This window comes from Podarcis erhardii, assembly GCF_964252035.2.
Source record: "Podarcis erhardii genome assembly, chromosome: 8".
NCBI classification, from domain to species: domain Eukaryota; kingdom Metazoa; phylum Chordata; class Lepidosauria; order Squamata; family Lacertidae; genus Podarcis; species Podarcis erhardii.
In genome coordinates this window covers 35541332-35563900 of record NC_138499.1, presented here as the reverse complement: position 1 = coordinate 35563900, position 22569 = coordinate 35541332, and the positions used below count along the sequence as shown (strand labels likewise).

Below are 22569 nucleotides of genomic sequence, written 5' to 3'. Positions count from 1 at the left end.
GGCGATCTGAACCAGGGTCTCCCTTCCTATCCTAGCCATGGTCCACTCCTTACTGCTCCAGCACGCTGCTCAAATGAATAGAAGGAGTGGAAGGGTAGGGTGAGGTGGGCTGGAATAACTTTATCCCATTGTGAGACCACCAAAGATGGCTAAGGACTGTCTCAGGGAGCGAAGCATCCATTACTTCAGGGTTAGCTCATAAGATCACAAAACAGAGGCTGGAGATCTGCAAAAATGGGGACGTCAGATCTCTGCTTTTATCATGCTGTACTCTCTGTCCCCTTCGGGCTCCTTCGGCTATGAGTGGAAAAGTTGACCGGCCTCTCAATTGCCTAGTTGTGAGAGGACGTTGGGGAAGTCTAACTTGAAAAGTACCTAACAGCTCATTCAGAAATGTGCGTCTTCTTCATCGATCTCCATTGAAAGATTTGTCGGCAACAGATTCCTGTCCAAGTTGGCTCAGTTTCAACTTTTACAGCCACAGCTTCTTTCTTTAAAATAACTTTGTCATGGGCTCTTTCTCCCCCGCTGCCCCTCCAAAACACCCAAAATGTAGTAAGCTAAATTTCAGTGAGATGAAACCGGTTTTCGCATCAGGTTCGAAGATGCAAAGCAAAGGTGGAAAGAAGTTGTGTGTTAAATCGGAACGGATTTTTGTGCGTGGAAGGAATTGTGGATGCATATTGTGGATGCATAATGTCAGATCTGAGTATAAACGAAGCGATGTCAATCCCACTTGTGTTACTGAAAGGACTTAGGAAGGGGAGGAAGGATGAGGAGTAGAGGTCTGAAGAACAGATTTCAGCTGGAAATCGTTTTGTCTGAACTAACGAAGCTGGGTTTCTAAGGGAAACGTCGACTGGTCAGTGAAACATCCACTTCATCTACTCCACGGGTGGATTTTTAAACTTTGTGACAAAGCGGGCCAAGGGCAGTCCCCTGGGAGTGAGCCCTATTGATACCAGTGGATTTTACTTCCGTGTAAAGGTGCGCTCAACTGGAGTGTTAAGAAATGCTCCTATTCCTTGCAAAAAAGAGCAAGGACTCACCCCCACCCCACCCCACCCGGGCTAACATGAGCGCCCTGCAGCGTTTACTTTGGAAAACAAGGGTGAGGAATCTGTGGCCCTCCAGGCGTCGTAGAACTACAACTCCCTGGCCATGCTGGCTGGGAGTGTCCTAAAATGAGAGGAGCCCCAGGGCCTCAGCCTTGGCAAGGGGTCTCTTTCTCCCGGCTGGAAGCCTTGCCATTTAATCCTAGATGTGTGAGGATAAATTCGCAAGCATTCTGTATACGCCCAGAGGCGCTCTCTCAGGGGTAACTAAGATCTGGAGCTGATTTCCTAGTAAATTCTGAGTCAAATGTAGCACCGGAACTGCTGAACTTCCAAAACATTGTCCCGGCACCCCCCCCCCGCCCCGTTTCTTATACTGCACTATTTCCTAACCTCCCTTCACCTCTTTCCTATAGGTTACCTACGGTCGGATGCTGTTCCGCCTTAGCCCCACTCAGCCTCTACTTCTCTCTATGCTACGATCGATGCATTCCCCACTGACACGTCTCCGAGGCAAGGAAGTGTAGGAAGCCGTTGTTCCTTTGCAGCTTTTATTAAAAATATAAATATGAAACGTTCTCTTACACGACTAAATCGACCGAGCGCTGAAAAGATGTTTTATTTGTGGAAATGTTTACAAAGGAGAGAGAGAGAGAGAGAGAGAGAGAGAGAGAGAGAGAGAGAGAGAAAGGAGAGTGGCTTCCAAATAAAAAATAAAATAAAATAAATAAAGCTCGATACAGAGGAGGACGCCCCAACCCTCTCCCCCGCCCACCAACCCAAAAAGACAAGGCTCTCTCTCATTCGCCCAGCTTCCAGTGGCTGAGCCGCTGGACCCCACCCTCAAAGAGTTGCATTAATCGTAACAACGAGGGAAGAGGAAGGGGGGGGACAAAGAGTTAGGACAGCAAGTCACAAACGACACTTGGGTACAACGCTGGGCATGCTACTGACGCGCTAGGTTAGGCTGCGTGTCGACTGGACACTCTCTACGTCGATCAAGCTCTCGGTGAAAAGAAGAGGAGAACAGCACGAGGGAATCTGTGTAAATATCGTGTGCGAACTGGAGGATCTCTTTGGTAGGGGGCGGGCGGAGGGCAGAGAGCGCTTCATTTCCCGATGGTCTCCAGCATTTTCCTGTTGCTCTCGACCTGCTGCGACAGCTGCTCCGCTCGGGCCATTTCCAAGAGTTGCCGGAGGAGGTGGAAAGTCAGGTCTATGGAGATCGGCGAGTCCTTGGACGAGCGCTTCTCCTTCGGGGCGGCGTCGAGGGGAGCCCCGCTGTCGTCGTCGCTTGGCCAGGGCTCGGCGGCGCCCTCTAGCGAGCGCTCCCGCACGTTCTGCAGCTGCTGGACGGCCGCTCGGAAAAAGTTGCCGGCCGAAGCAGACGCGGCTAAGTGGCTGCCGCCCGAGGCGGAGGAGGAGAAGGAGAAGGCGGCGGGAGAGGGGGTCTTGTGCAGGTTGCCCAAGCGCACGAAATACTCTTCTCCCACGCGGAGCAAGATGGGCAGCGCCTGCGGCTGCTCTTGGAGGAGATCCGGCTGCTGCAGAGCGGGGTCGGCTGGGACGCTCTTGCCGAGGGCTCGGCACTCATGGCAGGGCAGCAGAGCGACCAGCAGGATCCCTGTAGAGACCAGCAGCTGGATCTTCATGATTCGGCGGCCAGATCTGGAAAAGTCACAAGAGGGGAAGGGAATGGGCATAGTTTGCTATCAGACGGACTCCCGCCCTTGGGTCGGCAAACCCTAGCGAGGGGTCCCCGCCGGCAGCTGCTGCTGCTGCGACGGTCGCTGTCCGCGGTGCTGAAGGTTTTCCATAGCTGTCCCCTGCCCTATCGCAACTGTGAATTCATCTGCACCATGGCCCAGTCAACCCAGTTAAATCCGCTCACAAGGGGAAAGTTTGCATCCTCCTCTTTGGGTCAAGGGCTGCCTCGACACCCGTCTTTATTAAATGCATCGAATAGAAAGAACACGATGCTTTAGCGCGCAGCATAGCAATTTATGGGGTAGGCTACTTACAGGTCAAAGCACTGGACAGGTGGTACTTTAATCAAAACCTTAGTATAGGAAACACAGGTGTCTCAATCATTCAGAGCAAGCGAAGTAACACATTCCTTCATTTCTTTTAAACGCTGCTTGACTACTTCCAGAAAACCTTCTGTTGCCCTTAAATAGCCCTTTCTAGCATGATCCCAGAATGACTTTTTCTTTAGACTACACACGCAAACCACACCACACCACCTGCGCTTTAATAACACACACTTATCCAAACTACCCAGCGGCAGTATCTTCTTAAGAGAAGTTTGCCTTTTGTGCATGTGAGGCTAACCTGGATATTTTCATACCTTGGAGATGCTGGTGAAGTTTAAGCCGGACAGGTGGAGTCGCTCAGCAGTTGGGTGCCCCCTTTCGTCTCCCTCTCAGGATGCGTATCTATTGGAGCCGTCTTCTGCCGTCCTTGTGATCAGTTTGCTTCCTAATCAGAGCTCGGGTGCGGGATTTTTATAGGTTAGACCCTCTTCTGGAATCACGCAGCCCTTGCTTAATAAGCTGACGCTTTCTTGACAGCTCGCTTGCGTGCCCCGATCCACTGCTGAATAAATCATGGGGGCCGTTTCAGAGCAGCAATGGGCAACGTCCTGCTATCACAACTCAGAATCTCACATCCAATTATATCAACAGATATTTATCGCCTCGTTAGTGACGTCAGCAAAGCCCGCGACCGGGGAGGGGGGATCAGCAGGACACACTTCCCATTGACAAAAACCCTTGAATGAAGAGTTCCCAAAACGCGTGGGGGGTGGGGTACAACAGCGAGGCCACCTTTTACTATCACAGGTCAAGGTGACCAAAAACTTTCCACTCTGGTCTCAGAGGAGAAAACCGTCTGTAACTGAATCCAGCTTGCCTAGTGCATACCTACAAAAGGCAGAATGCCTCTCCTAAATGCAATGGAAAGTTATAGGAAGAAGCAAATATAGAACATAAACTACCTTATGCTGTGTCAAATTACTGATCTATCTAGCTCAGAACTGCCTACACAGACTGGCAGCAGCTATCCAGGATTTCAGCCTGCAGTTTCCCCCCCAGCTCTACCTGGATATGCGGGGACTGAACCGTCTGCATGAGAAGCAAATGCGCCCCTCTCCAAAATAAGAGCTAGTCTAGCGGACAACCACCTCTCCTGATCTGCAAGAAAGGGAAACCAAGCATCTAATACTTAAGCATTGGGAAGCACCTGTCTGAAAGACAAGCTAGTGACAAAAACTGCCTTTTTAAAATGAGAGTTCTCTCTATCACCAACCTTAGAAGAGGGTATGTGGGTACCGGCAACATTCTAGCAAAACCTGGCAAGGAATTCTCGTCGAGCTGAGAGGTGAACCTGGCAGGCTTCTCGGTCAAGCACATTTATTTGTGGGTCCCATTAACTACATTAGAAGGTGCTTCGAAATAATTCCCATAGAAATGATTCGAAAGGCAACTTGGGGCAGGGGTGCCCAGCATATATTCTGTTATCTGGAAACACACAAGGAGTAGAGGAAGCAGGGTATCTGCTGTATTTTCGAGCTAGGTAGATAGATAGATACTTCCAATTTTCACTTGGCTGCTTTGTGATCTGAATGAAGTGGTTTCAGTATATGGGGAGCATCGTACCACTTTAAACATGGTGTCGGGGAAGACGCTAGATTTTGGAGTAAACCAAAAGATCATGAAATTGACCCCAGCTCTGACACATGACCCCAGCTGCATAATACCATACCGCTTTAAACAACCATGGCTTCTTCCAAATAATCCTGGGAACTGTGGTTTGTTAAGGCTGCTAAGAGTTGTTAGGAGAACCAGAGTCCACTCACAGAGCTACAGTTTCTCAGAGCGGTTTAACAAGCAATCCCCCTTCCCAGGGACCGCTGGGAATTGTAGCTCTCTGTGGGGAATAGGGGACTTCTAACAACTCTCAGCACCTTTAACAAACTACAATTCCCAGGATGCTTTGCAAGGAGCCATCACTGTTTAAAGTAGCATGATGCAGTGAAGCTGAGGCCATGTGTCAGAGCTGGGTTGGACGGACTTCATAATCTTTGGTCTCTTCCAAAATCCAGTGTCTCTCCCTAACAAATATACACCCCACCCCTTTATCCTGTTGTAGTAGCCCTGTTCTTTCTGCCATTTTCTTGCGCCCTGATTCTCAAATGACATTTGAAATGAAACTAGATCCTATCATCGCTCTCTAGCAGGTAAGGAGTTTAATAAAACTGAGGATCCTTGACTGCCTTCCTTTATTATGCCTCAGGTTCCCTTAGTGCAGATTAATGCTCCAACTTTAACCCACACATCAGCCAAATATCTCGTGGGATACAAGTCGAGGGATTTCCCCTACTCGGTTTGCTTGTGTCTGTAGCAGGGACCCAAAATATACATGGCAGGTTTCTAGAACCTGGATGCGAGTTAATACGAATTCGTCGTTTCTGGGTGTTTGTTTGCTTGCTTAAAATGTGAAAGAGTGTGTGTGTGTGTGTGTGTGTGTGTGTGTGTGTGTGTGTCTGCCAGCGCCACAATGCATGATGCCCTTAACCTTTCCGGAGCAGGAAAGAGATTGGAAACTTCGCGCAGCTGGTTTCGTCTTCCTTGGTGAGTGACACAAGAGTCTTTGCCAGAGATGTCTCATCAGCTGCACTTCCCTTCTCCCAGCCCCCGCCTGTGTGAGTGTCTCAAACGGCATGTTGATTCCAAGGGAGAGGAGGGCTCGGTTAAGCTGGAGGCACTTGGCTCTCGCCCCCCAGGGATTCAAAGCGCAAGGGAGATGAATGGCTGTTGTTAAACCCCATTCAGTCGCAATCCTGAGTCGTTGTCTAGTTGAAGAGCAGCAACATTGTGCTTGATGATCCCGTTGTTTTCTCCATAGCGAGGACGGCGCTGTAATCAAAAGCGCTCTTTAGCCCTCCATTCTCCAGTCCCCCAGAGCCCTTAGAGGAGGCTGGCTGGAAGCGCCTTCATCTCCATACTACAGACATGGCCAGCAGAAGGACAAAACAAGGGTGGGGGAACTGCTGAAGTCTTCTGAAATCTTTGCTCAAAGGACAGGCAACGCTGAATTTTAACTGCTGCATATAAGTGAGACATGGGCAAAAAATATTCCAATCTCAAATTTCTTTCTTTATCCGTTGGGCAGGATTTTTTTTACGGGGGGGGGGGGCTGTTACACAGCCTGTCACCACCTCTACCAGAAATGGCAAATACTCCAAACAAACAAGCAAGCAAACATAACTAGCACCAGAGAACAGGCCAACAATTTCTGGTAGATCTGGCAACAGAAGAGGCTGTGTACACACAGTCTGGCTGTACTCCACTGGGTGCTCACATTGCTGGCTTGTGGAGCAGTGGACACAGAAAGTTAGCTACAAGGCACATCTATCATTGAGGTTCCTTGAGAAATGTTGCTTTGTGAGGCATTTCTCTCCAAACCAGCGTCAGTTTGATTGGGAAACATAAACCATATGAAGACCTCCATACACTTGGTGTGGATGGACAGGAGATGACTTGGAAACACATCAAACTGTATGAATGTGTACAATGATGTGCAAATGTGGCCTGAATTGTAGCTGGAGGGAAAGGAGGAGGGCCTGTTGCATCAGGCCAAGGGCCCTTCTAATCCAGCATGCTGTTCTCACAGTGGCTACCAAGATGCCTGTAGAGAACCGTCAAGCAGGATTCAAGCATGAGAGCACTCACCCTTCCTGTGGATCCCAGCAACTGGTATTCAGAAGCTTTGCTGCCTCCAAGAGGCAGAGCAGAACCATCATGGCTAGTAGCAGTTGATACTCGCCTCCTCCATGAATTTGTCTAATCCTCTTTTAAAGAGATTTAGGTGGGTGGCCATCACTGCCTCTTGTAGGAGCAAGTTCCATAGTTTAACTGGGGAAGGGGTGATTTCACTGTACTTTAAGCTGGCAGCATGTATGCAGCTTGACCTCTTCAAAACTTGAATTCCAGGTCTTCCCCTCCATTGCTTCTCAAGGGGTAGACCTGCTTCTCCATCTATGGGGAGACCCGGCATCCAGCCCATGTATTTTCACTGACCAATGGTACCTTCAGTTCTTTTTCTGGCTTCCTTCACCCCTTCAGCCCTTAATTAATTGTACTGCTGTGGCAGTTAACTTAACAGGGAGAGTGGGAATTATATTTCCATTTTTTTAAAAAAAACAACAACACACCCCAGCATGCAATGATAACAGCATTGGACCACACTGGAAGGTTAGCCAGCAAAATGGGTATAATACTGGGTTACTTTGCAGAGCCGGCATATCACATGCTATCTCAGCCACAATGTCGTTACCTGCATTGGACTTTATCTGCACTGGCATTAACAGAGTACTTTTTAAAATGTTTACAAACTGGACAGGGAGGTGTCATATCTATTTGGTATGAAATAAGACCCGAGTTAGAAAGATCATGATCTCCTGTCATTGCTGCTGTCTTTTCCCCCCTTTTTCTTCTGGCACACTAGTCCCCAGCTACACTAAAATAATTGATACCTGAATTTTTTTCTGTGGAGCAGCAATCATTATTACATCAGAGGAGACCAACATAAAAGCCTTAAAACAGGCATAGGCAAACTCGGCCCTCCAGATGTTTTGGGACTACAACTCCCACCATCCCTAGCTAACAGGACCAGTGGTCAGGGATGATGGGAATTGTAGTCTCAAAACATCTGGAGAGCTGAGTTTGCCTATGCCTGCTTTAAAACCAAACCAGGAAGTTCCTTCTCAAGAGTCTCAGCCAGGAGTAGCCAGCTATGTATCCTCCAGTTACTGAACCAGAACTCCCATCATGCCTGACCATTAGCCATGCTGGCTAGGGCTGATGGGATATGCAGTCAAACAACATCTGACGGGCAATGGCTAGGCCATGGGCAGGCAAACTAAGGCCCGGGGGCTGGATCCAGCCCAAATACCTTCTAAATACGGCCTGCATACAGTCAGGGAATCAGCATGTTTTCACATGAGTCGAATGTGTCCTTTTATTTAAAATGCATCTCTGGGTTATTTGTGGGACATAGGAATTCGTTCATTTTTATTTTTTTCAAAATATAGTCCAGCCCCCTACAAGGTCTGAGGGACAGTGGACCGGCCCCCTGCTGAAAAAGTTTGCTGACCCCTGGGCTAGGCAATGGCTGTTTCACTCTAGCCATATATTTGTCTAATTGGCTAGATCTGCTTTCCTAAATGTCAGTCATCACTATGACTTCATTTCATTAGCTAAGAATGCCAAAAGGCAGGCTCAGGTTAGTTAACAAAACAAATGAGAAAAATAGTTCCTTCATAGTTTGTCTCATAACTCAGACTTTACAAATGGTAGAAACTTACTTAAAAAGAAGCTAGGAATCTAGTTATTGTGGGTCATTGGTGGGTGGGGGTTCTCCTTCCTACCTCTGTGGCACTGCGACCAGTTTGATGGTGGTGACTGGGGTGCAGCTTTCAAGTTGTTGTGTTAAGGATCCCGATGTAACGGAAGACTCAAGGGAAACTTCTAAATCACCGCGAAAGCATCATGATAACAGCAGGTTTTTTAAATGTTTCCTCTCTTTGTGCGCCCCAAAAATCTGCTCCAGAGGGTCCCCCAACTCTCTGGAGCTGATTTTGAGGATGCACAGAGGTCTGGAGGAGAGAGGAGTGGGAGAGGAGGTTCTGTTGCATGCCCAGAAGTCCGTCACAGCAGCATAGCTGAGGAATTGGATACCGCCCTTTGATTTCAAGTCCTAGTGAGTTTAAGTTCCTTGATTTCAATGAGTCACTCTAAGCATGATCAAAACACCATATGCTCAAAAGAAGCAGTTTACATCTTCAGGTGGGATTCTGGAAGTGCATCTGCTACTCTCCATATTCTTGTATCCATAGGTATTGATGCAACACTCTGAAAAAAATAAATGTCTCTCTCCAGTCTCTAAAGAAACCCCACTAAGCACTCCCATAACACTTTAGGATCATTGCCAACATAAACCAACAGTTTGCTGAAACCCTTCTTCACATCTGACATGAGGCTGATGTCAACAAGGGTGAGCGCTTTTTCAGCTGTGGTACCTACCCCAACTTTGGAATAACTACTACCCTTTAGGCACTCAGCAAAAGCATTGCTGTCTATCCCAGGGATAGCGAAGTTGGTAGAGCATGAGACTCTTAATCTCAGGGTTGTGGGTTGGAGCCCCATGTTGGGGGAAAAGATCCCTGCATTGCAGGGGGTTGGACTAGATGACGCTTGGGGTCCCTTCCAACTCTATGAATTTATGATTTTATTATGATACCTAGGTATCATAATATTTTGAGGGGGCCTGATCACTTGTGTGATGAAGATTGTGTACAATTGTTAAAAATAAAAATAAGTAGAGAGAGAGTGCCATCAGCAGTCAAGTAACTTAAGTCCAACCAGAAATTTAAGGTCATTTTGTAGCAGAACACCATTTTTTAATCTGTCTGCTTCTAAGTTCCATGCACACATACATACACACATGGAGGAAAACATCCAGTGGTCTAAACTAGTGGGGAAATCATTTGAAATTTACTCAGTACTTCATGGTTCTTCCTCTAGTATAGAGTTCTATTCCTTAGCATGTTTCTTCACCTTTCTTAAAAGATATGCAATCTCTGACAACCTTTTTTTAAGACAGTGAGTCCCTTTTAGAATCCTCTCTGTAAAGGGTTGTAACTAACCACAATGCATAAAATGACAATGTTTCAACAGCCCCAGTGACTGATCTTCTGTTCTGCTCATCCCTTCTTACTTCCTGTCCTTACAGACTGGGGTCGCTCTCTTGCCTTGGGAGTTTCTGCAGTACATCACAAAGGCAGGTCCAGAACTGACTGACTGAATGTGGAAAGCGTCATCTTGGTTCTGCGCACAGATTTTATTTTTTCAGAGGTTGAGGACAACATTGTGGAGCTACCAGTGCCCACACTACATATGTTCGTTTTCTTCTGACTTACCATGGCCTCTGATTCAACTGGTTTTGCAAGGCTAATGTGGGAAAAGATGAAACAAGCTCCGAGCAACAGGATCAGCACTGCTGCAACAGATTTATGGGTCGCTGCCAGGCATCTATTGGATACTGCTGATGAGTGGTACATTTCTCACTTATCTCTTCATGCCACAAGGTATTTTATTCTTTTTGGGTGTATGCATTTATCAGTTGACCCACTAAAGGGGGAGGAATATGGCTGTCACTCCATGCAATCCAAATCTAATTTCCTTTCCACCACATTTTCCTATTTCTTTCCCAATCTTTGTATTCACTGGATTCCCTTAACCAAAACCAACCCCCTTATTTTTCTTCAAACTACTCTTTCCTATCACCCAGTCCAAACATTTCCCATCCTCCTTTGAGCCTGATCAGTTACCTGTTTCTTGGGGTGATCTGCTCCCTTTCTCCCTCCTGCGCTGTTCCCCCCCTTCATTTGGCTGTTTTATCTCAAAATAATCACATATTCACCTTCCTTCACTGCCCACAACCACCTGCTGCTGCCCTTCTGCAGAAACTGAACTTTTACTCTAGGCCCTCAGTAGCACTGCACAGAGTAGAAACTTCCACAAAGTCTCACCAAAAAAACAACACTACTACCCTTGCTCCATTCTTATTTTTTTAAAAAAGAAAACCCCCCCAAAAAACCACCATCTGCTTTTTAATTAATTAATTAATTTCACAAAATGAATATATATCACTCGATTGGAATCACACCTCAAAGCAAAAAAAAAACCCAACAGGAAACTTGTCAGTAAAAAAAACAGTTAAAAACAACTTTTAAAACTTTCAAAGAACTATTACAATCAATAATGAACTAAAAACCAGGTTAAAACACATCCATAGACTTTCAGAAGCAACACACTTGCAATAGGCTAAGAAGGCTTCCCCTTCTGATACCAACTTCACTCCTTCTTCAGCCTGTTGCAGATATTAATATTGTGCAATTTGAAGTGACTGGGAGCATAAGAAATGACTCCTTTTGGAATAAACCATTGTCCAGACCCATAAAAATATGGTTCAAACTTTTACTGGCATAATTCTTTAAAATAAAACATAATACATTAAACTATATTTCCAAAATATTCATACTGTCTTGTGCTGTCCAGCACAGGCTCAGCATCTTACAAAATATGAAATAATTCAAACAGACCTATAAGCAAAGGTCTCTCCTTCTCTGCAGCCTGCATTCCAGCCTCTAGGCAGTTTACTCACCCTTCAGAAGAGTGTCATTTTACATCTTCACTCCACTGAGTTTGGAGGGGAAAGACTCAAAGGCAACTCCCTTCAAAATGGAGATTTTGCAACTCAATGTCTCTCACATGATCTAAGGTTACAACACTCACATGTTAGTTACCAAAGAACAACAATAAGTTAGTTAATTGTTAACTTGGCAAAAGCTCAAAGTGTTCTCCTTGTCTTTAATATAGCCCCATGGGGGGGGGGAATTCACCAATAAACATTTAGACATTCTCATTTTAAACTTTTGTTAATGCACATGCATTTTTCATTTGTGTGAATTAAATCTATTTTACTTAACACAACCCAATTCTCTCCTCTGTTTAGTTTTAGCCAATGTCTGTCCCACACACGTACCACCCCATCTATCGCCCTGAGAAGGTTTATTGCATCCTAGCTTTGCTACATATTTCTATGCATGCTTTTAGAATCGATTGCTCGTACAAGTAGTTTTAATACTTTTCTTAATTTTAAACTCTTCTAAGCCTACCATTGTTAGTGTATAGCTTATGAAACGTCCATGCATTGATTCCATTTCATGGAAATTCACCCAAAGTGCCTTCATTTTCAAATGTACCATGTTCTGAAGGGTGCTATGGGCATGCAGTTTACTGCTGCATATAGCCTGATACCCCTTGTGGGCTCTGTTGACCATGAACTTGGCTGTGATCTGGAATTTGGCACCTCGGGGTTAATTAGCCAAGGACAACAAATATTAAGTCTGAATCAATTGTAATGTAAGACTCAGGTAATGTTATTGTATTGTATTGTATCAAGTAATCTTGTATTGTAGCATATTTATTAAAATATGCTAACATGATCTATTTTAGGAGGTTTTTTTGGGGTGGGGTCAGGAGAGAAGGCATTTTCCAAACTTTGTTGGGGAAAGGGAGGTCAACCACACAATTTTTCCAGGGCTGTGACTCAGAAGAACAACACGTGTAAACATGGGGAGGGGGGAACCTTATTGCATTCTCTAATTTTAGTTCCTCTCCTTGTCAGTGCCGTCTTGCCATAAGCACAAACATGATAGGTTACCATAAAAATAGACACGGACTTGCATATATTTGTACCATCTCCATTAATACTGCAACACTTTTGAAGCTGACTGATGATTCCACCAAAGGTGGATTTGACCCCCAACAGTTTTTAAAAGGTGGAAGAATTTGAACAGATTAAAATATATGCTGGCAAATTGTTGACATTAGCTTCCTCAGTTAAATGGGAGAAACATGCTAAACACACAATTAGTGGATTCCAGACCAGGAACTTAAGAAGCTGCCCTAACCTGAGTCAGACTATCTAGCTCAGAGATTGGCAGCAGCTCCCTAGGGTTTCTGACAGGGGTTTCCCCCTGGTTCTAGTACCTGGATAGGATGGGGATTGAACCTAGGACCCTTTGCATGCAAAGTGTATGTTGTACCTCTGAGCTACATATTTCCAGGCATCTCATAGTGTTACCATATCCCATTATCACAGTTTGGCAATGTGGCATCATTGTGGCATCATCACATGGAATGCTTGTTTGGCTAGACTCATACAATCAGCACACAAAGCATCCTTTATTTGTTTTTGTTTTTAAATGGTGCCAAAATAACTTCCAGGTGAACAACAGGAGGGTTTGGGGGCATTTTTCATGCTGAAAATATTCACACGGGAAGCATTCAGCCCTGCATCAAGCAGAATGGAACAGATACTGGTACATATCAGTCCTTCCTTTTCAGATTATCTTAAAACAAAACTACATTCACATCCTGGCTTTCTTCCATCATGGTACTCAAGACCTGCGGGCCTGATACTCAGTGTGGTAATGCCACCATTAAATCAATAAGTAACTCAAGAAATATATGAGAATTGCCATGATGGCCAGGCCAATGGTCAGTGCTGATCAGCATCCTACCTATTGTCTACAGCAGCCTTTCTCAACCTGTGGGCCCCCAGATGTTATTGAACTAAACTCCCATCATCCCTAGCTAGCAAGGCCAGAGCTCAGGGATGATGGGAGTTGTAGTTCAAGAACATCTGGGGACTCACAGGTTGAGAACCGCTGGTCTACAGGCAGGTTCACAAGATGGTGATAATGGCCATATCCATCTCCTGTTCTGAACCCTCCCCATATCTAGCAGTCAGAGGTGGGCTTGCATTGGACATTAAGGCTATGCTTGTGGCTATCATAGGAAGAAGCCCATGAAAGATCTATTTTTCATCTACTCAGTTAACCTATTTTTCAAAGCTAGCGGATGCCACAGTGTCCACAGGGAAAGCCTGCATCTTGTGAAGTACTCCCTTGGTGGTCATAAAACAATGTGGTTCCTTCCAGATGCTTTGGACTACAACTCCCGTCAGCCCCAGCCAGCACAGCCAATGGTCTGGGATGAAGGGAATTACAATCCCCAACATCTGGAAGGCCCCACATTAGCTACTCATATCACAAACATTGTTTATCAGGTTCCACAAGGCAAGACCTCCCTCCCAAAAGGAAGGTGGTTGAACAATTAGGACGGTGCCTTTTCCTTCCTGACAACCCATGGATGAAGAGACAAAAATTGACCTTTATATTTGCCCTAGAAGGACTAGTTAAACCTAAGGTACAACTTATACCTTAGAAGGAACAGTTATTCTTGTGCATTCAGTTAATGGATAAAACACCTGTAGATACTTTCAAAATCATTAATATTAATTCCAGTTGGATCAGTAATCTTACCGGTATTGGTGATTGCCAAGGGATCCATCACACAAACATCTCATGATAGCACTGGAGCAATTTGTATTCATTGGCTGTTTTGTGGCTGGTGTGTTTTGTAACAAGAAAGGCCTTCCAAATTATGGGTTTTAAGTCACAAAGCAATTAACCCCCAAATTGTAGGCATGTGAATTAGCCCTGCATTTCTTTTCAGCACCACCACAGTGTTGTTCTGTTGGATCGATACTTGAACACTGAAAAAGCAGCTAGGTGAGGCAGCATTTATTCAGAGCATGTTCAGCATCTAAGAGGGAGGACAGGTGAAGTAATTGGGAAACACTGGGCCAGAAACAAACAGCTGGGTAAATCAGAAAGTGTCTCCTTTCTGAGACATTACCATACTAAATCTATAACATCGCAAGGTCAGGTTCTCCTTAATGACAAGTGTTCAGAGAGGGATGAAGAGGCATACCCACATTTTCACATTGAAATTCCATGCTGTTATCTACAGTGCAATTCCCATTGTCTAGAAACTATCTTGGGGATGCTTCTAGCATAACATTTTCCCAAGAATGTAGATATTTTCCATAAATAGTTTACTGTAACCTATTTCCAGTTTCCCAGGCACCAATGTCTATCTTTAGATAAAACAAACATATGCTTTACACACAGATACACACAAACTGAAACCAGGAGCTTTATCATTTCCACGGCCAGCCATGTTACGTGGCCAATTGTGGACTGTGTTTTCCTTGATGGATTGCAAGTTCTGTAGGCTTTGCTGCAGGTATATCACATAAATTATTCTTTAATTGAATTGTTGTTTAGTCATGTAGTCGTGTCCGACTCTTCATGACCTCATGGACCAGAGCACGCCAGGCACTCCTGTCTCCCACTGCCTCCCGCAGTTTGGTCAAACTCATGCTGGTAGCTTCGAGAACACTGTCCAACCATCTCGTCCTCTGTCGTCCCCTTCTCCTTGTGTCTTTCCCAACATCAGGGTCTTTTCCAGGGAGTCTTCTGTTCTCATGAGGTGGCCAAAGTATTGGAGCCTCAGCTTCAGGATCTGTCCTTCCAGTGAGCACTCAGGGCTGGTTTCTTTAAGAATGGATAGGTTTGATCTTCTTGCAGTCCATGGGACTCTCAAGAGTCTCCTCCAGCACCATAATTCAAAAGCATCAATTCTTCAGCGATCAGCCTTCTTTATGGTCCAGCTCTCACTTCCATACATCACTAATGGGAAAACCATAGCTTTAACTATATGGACCTTTGTCGGCAAGGTGATGTCTCTGCTTTTTAAGATGCTGTTTAGGTTTGTCATTGCTTTTCTCCCAAGAAACAGGCGTCTTTTAATTTCGTGACTGCTGTCACCATCTGCAGTGATCATGGAACCCAAGAAAGTAAAATCTCTCACTGCCTCCATTTCTCCCTTCTATTTGTCAGGAGGTGATGGGACCAGTGGCCATGATCTTAGTTTTTTTGTTGTTGAGCTTCAGGCCATATTTTGTGCTCTCCTCTTCCACCCTCATTAAAAGGTTCTTTAATTCCTCCTCACTTTCTGCCATCAAGGTTGTGTCATCAGCATATCTGAGGTTGTTAATATTTCTCAGGAGACAGATGAGGTGATCAGGCACTCCCATTTCTTTAAGAACTTGCCATAGTTTGCTGTGGTTGACACAGTCAAATACTTTTGCATAGTCAATGAAGCAGAAGCAGAAGCAGATGTCTTTCTGGAACTCTCTGGCTTTCTCCATAATCCAGCGCATGTTTGCAATTTGGTCTCTTGTTCCTTTGCCCCTTTGAAATCCAGTTTGCACTTGTGAGAGTTCTCAGTCCACATACTGCTTAAGGCTGCCTTGTAGAATTTTAAGCATAACCTTTCTAGTGTGGAAATGAGTGCAATTGTGCGGTAGTTGGAGCATTATTTGTCACTGCCCTTTTTGGGATTGGGATGTAGACTGATCTTCTCCAATCCTCTGGCCACTGCTGAGTTTTCCAAACTTGCTGGCATATTGAGTGTAGCACCTTAACAGCATCATCTTTTAAAATTTTAAATAGTTCAGCTGGAATATCATCACTTCCACTGGCCTTGTTATTAGCAGTGCTTTCTAAGGCCCATTTGACTTCACTGTCCAGGATGTCTGGCTCAAGGTCAGCAACCACACTACCTGGGGTATACGAGACATCCATTTCTTTCTGGTATAATTCCTCTGTGTATTCTTGCCACCTCTTCTTGATGTCTTCTGCTTCTGTTAGGTCCTTACCACTTTTGTAATCTTTGTACAAAATGTTCCTTTCATATCTCCAATTTTCTTGAACAGATCTCTGGTTTTACCCATTCTATTGTTCCTCTATTTCTTTGCATTGCTCATTTAAGAAGTCCCTCTTGTCTCTCCTTGTTATTTTTCGGAAATCTGCATTCAGTTTCCTGTATCTTTCACGATCTCCATTGCATTTTGCTTGCCTTCTCTCTCCCGCTATTTGTAAGGCCTCATTGGACAGCCACTTTGCTTTCTTGCATTTCCTTTTCTTTGGGATGGTTTTCGTTGCTGCCTCCTGTATAATGTTACGAGCCTCCATCCATAGTTCTTCAGGCACTCTGTCCTCTAAATCCTTAAACCTGTTCCTCACTTCCACTGTGTATTCATAAGGGATTTGATTTAGATTGTATCTTACTGGCCCAGTGGTTTTTCCTACTTTCTTCAGTTTAAGCTTGAATTTTGCTATAAGAAGCTGATGATCTGAGCCACAGTCAGCTCCAGGTCTTGTTTTTGCTGACTGTATAGAGATTCTCCATCTTTGTCTGCAGAGAATATAATCAGTCTGATTACGATGCTGCCCATCTGGTGATGCCCATGTGTAGAGTCGTCTCTTGTGTTGTTGGAAAAGAGTGTTTGTGATGACCAGCTTGTTCTCTTGACAGAACTCTATTAGCCTTTGCCCTGCTTCATTTTGAACTCCAAGACCAAACTTGCCAGTTGTTCCTTTTATCTCTTGACTCCCTACTATAGCATTCCAATCCCCTATAATGAGAAGAACATCCTTCTTTGGTGTCATTTCTAGAGTCTTCATAGAATTGGTCAGTTTCAGTTTCTTCAGCACCGGTAGTTGGTACATAAACTTGGATTACTGTGGTGTTAAAAGGTCTGCCTTGGATTCGTATCAAGATCATTCTATCATTTTTGAGATTGCATCCCAGTACAGCTTTCGCCACTCTTTTGTTGACTATGAGGGCCACTCCATTTCTTTTACGGGATTCTTGCCCACAGTAGTAGATATGATGGTCATCTGAACTGAATTTGCCCATTCCCGTCCATTTTAGTTCACTGATGCCCAGGATGTCAATATTTATTCTTGCCATCTCATTTCTGACCACATCCAGCTTACCAAGGTTCATGGTTCTTACATTCCAGGTTCCTATGCAATATTTTTCTTTACAGCATTGGATTTTCCTTTCGCTTCCAGGCATATTCGCAACTGAGCAACCTTTCGGCTTTGGCCCAGCCGCTTCATCAGCTCTGAATCTACTTGTACTTGCCCTCCGCTCTTCCTCAGTAGCATGTTGGACACCTTCCAACCTGAGGGGCTTATCTTCCAGCATCATAACCTTTATATGCCTGTTGTTTTTGTCCATGGAGTATTCTTGGCAGGGATGCTGGAGTGGCTTGCCAGTTCCTGCTCCAGGTGGATCACTTTTAGTCAAAATTCTCCACTATGACCTGTCCGTCTTGGGTGGCCCTGCATGGCATAGCTCATAGCTTCTTTGAGTTATTCAAGCCGCTTTGCCACGGCAAGGCAGTGATCCATGAAGGAGCTTTAATTGAATACAGTAATGAATTAGCATCTGAAATCAAAGCTATCGCAGATGACATTGTATTAACCCTAGAAGATCCAAAACATAGCGTAAAAGAAGCCTTACAAAAAATTGACGAATTTGGAGCTGTGGCAGGATTTAAGGTAAATAAAAATAAAACCAAAATGCTGGTTAAAAATCTAACTAAGGAAGAAGCGATAGATTTGGAACGAAGGGCGGAAATTACGGTAGTTAAGAAAGTGAAATATCTTGGAGTGTGGGTTACGGCTAAAAACTTAAATTTGTATAAGAATAATTATGAGGTCACCTGGAGGAATATAAAGAAAGACATGGAAATTTGGGGGAGGATGAAATTCTCCTTTTTGGGGAGGATGGCAGTTGTTAAAATGAATATTCTACCTAGAATGCTGTTTCTATTTCAAACTATCCCCATACTTAAAGGATTAAAACAGTGTAAAGAGTGGCAGAGAGACCTGGCGAAATATATCTGGCAGGGGAAAAGACCACGGATAAAAATGAAAATTTTGACAGATAAAAAGGAAAGAGGGGGTTTTTCTTTTCTGGATTTGAGTTTGTATTATGAAGCGGCGTGCATACTTTGGTTAAAAGACTGGATAAAACTGGAGAATAAAGACTTACTGGACCTGGAGGGTTTTAATAATTGGTACGGATGGCATTCGTACCTTTGGTATGGGAAAGTGAAGGTCCACAGGAGCTTTATGAACCATATTTTCAGGGGACCAATATACCAGGTATGGGAAAGGAATAAAAATCTCCTGGAAAAAAAAGACCCCCTGGTGGAGATCCCCAATAGAGGTCTTAACGATCAAGAAAACAAATTCGGAGGAGAAGAACGCCACCTATGAAGAACTTCTAAGAAAAACAGAACAAGGGCCTAAACTTAGACCCTATGAAGAGATAAAAAGTTCATTCACTGGTTGGTTGCAATATCACCAGGTGAATGATTTGTTAAAAGAAGATAAAAAGAACCTAGGTTTTGAAGATAAAAAATCGAAATTTAACATAGAGATAATAGAAGGTAAAAACAAAATATTGTCCAGAATCTATGATATGTTACTAGAGTGGCATACAAAAGATGAGGAGGTGAAGGAGGCGATGATTAAATGGGCAATTGACTTTGGCTATAATATTGACTTTGAAAGGTGGTCGGAATTGTGGAATAGCAATATAAAGTTTACGGCCTGTATGACACTGAGAGAGAATGTTTGGAAGATGCTATACAGATGGTACCATACACCGGTGAAATTGGCCAAAATGTATAGATTAAAGGATAAGAAATGCTGGAAATGTGGTGAGGTGGAGGGTGACCTCTACCATATGTGGTGGACATGTAAAAAGGCGAAAGGCTTTTGGGAATCAATCTACAATGAGCTCAAAAAAATATTTAAATATACCTTTCCCAAAAGACCTGAAGCCTTTTTACTGGGAATGATGGGTAAAGAAATCAAAAAAGAAGACAGGACGATATTTCTTTATGCCACCACGGCAGCAAGAATTATGTGGGCACAATACTGGAAAGTGGAAACCATTCCCAGCATAAATGATTGGCAGATTAAAATGGTAAACTATGCTGAACTTGATAGACTAACAGGCAGAATACGAGATCAAGATGAACAGAAATTCCAGAAAAATTGGAGTAAATATTGGAATCATATTGGAACAAATTCATAAAGTGAACTGGCGGGGTTAGAACAATTCTATCAGCGAGTGAATTTAAGACTTAAAGATTAAAAATCAAGTATGTAACAGAGGAAAATATTTGATACTTACCAAAAGGGTGGAAGGGAGTCTAGGGCTCGGTTGAGCCCAAAACATTGTGGGGGTTTTTTTCCCCGGTTTTTTTCCTCTTTTTTTTTCTTTTTTTCCTTTTTGACGATTTCATTTTACTTTATTCTTTTTTATATATAGTTGGGAGAAAGGAAATGTTAGCCTATGTACCCATATTGTTATGACCTTTTGTGTATTTTTCCTTTTGATGTATATCTGTTTATGCAAAACTCTAATAAAAATGTATTTAAAAAAAAAAATGAATTAGCATCTGAAGCACTAAGTAGAATCTGGACTAAGACTGACCAGAATTCCATCTGGCCACCTTGGAGGAACAGATGAGGCCAACAACTGTGACAGCTGAGATCGAGGCTTACACACAATAACTGTTCATGTAAATAAACATGATGAGTTGTTTTACACATCCACACAGAAACATCCTTAAATAGCAGAATGGTTGCTAACAGTTTACACACAACAATTATACTTTCTCCCTCTTAGGTTTATATGCACTGTGTATATGCAGGAGCTGTGTACTATACAACCTGTAAGTATTTGAGTGTGCATAGATTATAAATAGTTACCTTACCAGGGATTTCCCTCCTTGCATTTTTAAAAAATCTGTGTGTTATATGCAAGGATGCAATCAAGGTCAGGTCTCATTTGGTCCTCAGTTTCCCAGTGTTGAGAACCATGGATTTCACGCTCTGGGCACAGTAGCACTTTTAGTTCCCAAGGAACCTTCCCAGGAGAATTTGCCTGTGGGTTTTGTCCTTCGTGGTTACTAATCTCACAGATGGTTCTCTGCACAGAACCAAGTGCTTCTCGTTTAGCATGGCCATGCTATCTTCACAGAGCTAATTGTTCATATGGGACTCAACATCCAATATTATTGTAATTTATGTTATACATCATGATCTTGTTTACTGTAATTGGCACAGCACCGACACTGCAAGTACAGTAGAAGCTGCCATCTGATTCCCCATTGAAGCTCCTGATTGCCTTGAATTGTTAGCATACATTAATGCTAACATTGAAATTGATTAAGTGTTCATGTTCTTCCTTGACTTTCACTCATTCAGTTTCAATGTGGTTGCTGGCCAAGGATCCATTTCTCTCTATTAAGAATTTTTAAAGTTTCACTATTTCTCAAGGTGTTTTTTTATATCAAAGGATCAAGTAGTATTTAAGTAGCTGATTGTGCCTAGCACCTGCACTAATTATTTGAAAATGCTACTGACAGGGCTTCCCAACTCCTTCCTTGATTGTGTAAACTCTGAAAGTGTTATCCTTCTCTCCTACCATAATGATGGGACATAATATATATTATCATGTTACATAATAATTCAGAGTTGTCCATGTATAGCCCCAAGCTGCAGGGTGTATGGTAAATATGCAGGTTTGTGGGGGAAGAGGTATGGGTTCAGGCCACATGGAATTAGTCTCTAAACTGCAAAGATGACGTTAGAATCACGTCTAAGACATTCCCCTTAATCCATTTATTTTTAAAAGTATATAGTACAAAATGTTACAATATAACATGGTCCCGTAACAGGAGGATTCTTGGTCAGAGTTCTAGACAGTCAGGTCCTCCAGAATATAACTTGTAAAGAGTTCAAGACAACCTATTCTTTCTAGTGCTTACACTGCTATCTTTTGGGTGGCATAACATGTTTATTTCCCTAGGACCACTGCTGATGTTTTAATGTTCAATAAATCTGGAGGTTTTTTTGCCCAGTCATGCATCACATTTACCTACATTGAACCACATTTGCCTTTTTGTTACCCAGTCACCCAGCTTCGACAGCTCTTTTGGCGAGATTCCATTTCCTTGGATTTCCACCATCTTGAACAATCTGAAAAAATAAGACCACTTCACTGTTCACCCCTTCAAATTATTTTTGAAGAAACTGAATAGCACTGGTCCCAATACAGATCCTTGTGGGACTCCACTAAATGCTTCCTTCTATTGTGAGAGAAGTTTCTTTACTCCTGCCCTCTTCTCACTGTTCTTAATCAGTTACTATTCCATCAGAGGCCCTGGGCTCTGGATTAATGACTGCTAAGGTTACTCAGAGTCCTTTGCCAAAAGCTTTTCGGAAATCCAAATATATATAATGACTGCTAGGTCATCCCCACCCACATGTTGCCAGTTTCAAAGAACTCCCAAAGGTTAGTGAGGGAGACTTCTTTCTGAAGAACCATGCTGATTCTTCCTCAGCAGGGCTTGTTCTTCTATTTGTTTAATAGTTTTACCTTTACCTCCAATAATGCCTTCCACATATTTATGTGAACGTTAGGCAAATTGGTTTGTAATTTCCCAGCTTCCCCCAGATCCATTTTTATACAATTGGCATTATATTGGCTACTTTTCAATTCACAGGTCAGGTAAACAAGTTTAGCAACATTGCATATTTTTTCTTTAAGAATGTTGCCATTCAAACCCAGTTACCTGTTAATAGTTTTAATTTAACAATTAGTCTCAAAATGTTTTTTGTCCTCTTTTATTTTACTCAATCTTTGAATACTTGCTGCAACAAGTGCTCCTATTTCTGCTCTTCTCATTTGCATGGGACTTTCACTGTTTATAACTATATTACTCTTTTGGAATCACCTGCAAACACACCTTGAGTTGTATGTCAATGCAACAGTCATTTCTCTTCTGTTCATTTCTCCAAGAGTTTGTTTGTTTCTTTGCAAGACTTATAGCCCCTAATTCACTGGTTTCTTTTATTATCACTTCAAGTACTTTCTCCCCACTGCCCACACTTACAATTCTAAATTCAACTCAAGAAGAGTGTCTGTTCAAGGCTGATCGGATTTTGACCATGTGCCTCTTGTGTATCCCTCCCAATGGGATGAAGAGGCCTCTTGTGCTTAAATGTCTTATTACAAATACTTCATTAGAAACTACGTCACAGATTATGCCAATCTGATCTACTCTTTCTTGCCAAGAAGTAAAGACTTTCAAGCTGTGC

The 22569-nt window shown here is 43.4% G+C and overlaps 1 protein-coding gene across 1 annotated transcript; it reads right to left on the bottom strand.

Moving 5' to 3' along the window:
- Positions 1–1589: 1589 nt before the first annotated feature.
- On the bottom strand, positions 1590–3693 carry CRH (corticotropin releasing hormone). Its single transcript, XM_081873213.1, has 2 exons — positions 3403–3693; positions 1590–2723 (listed from the first exon to the last, which is right to left on the bottom strand). Exon 2 carries the CDS (start codon positions 2705–2707, stop codon positions 2165–2167), a length of 543 nt encoding a protein of 180 aa, XP_081729339.1. The 5' UTR covers positions 2708–2723; positions 3403–3693; the 3' UTR covers positions 1590–2164.
- Positions 3694–22569: the final 18876 nt, after the last annotated feature.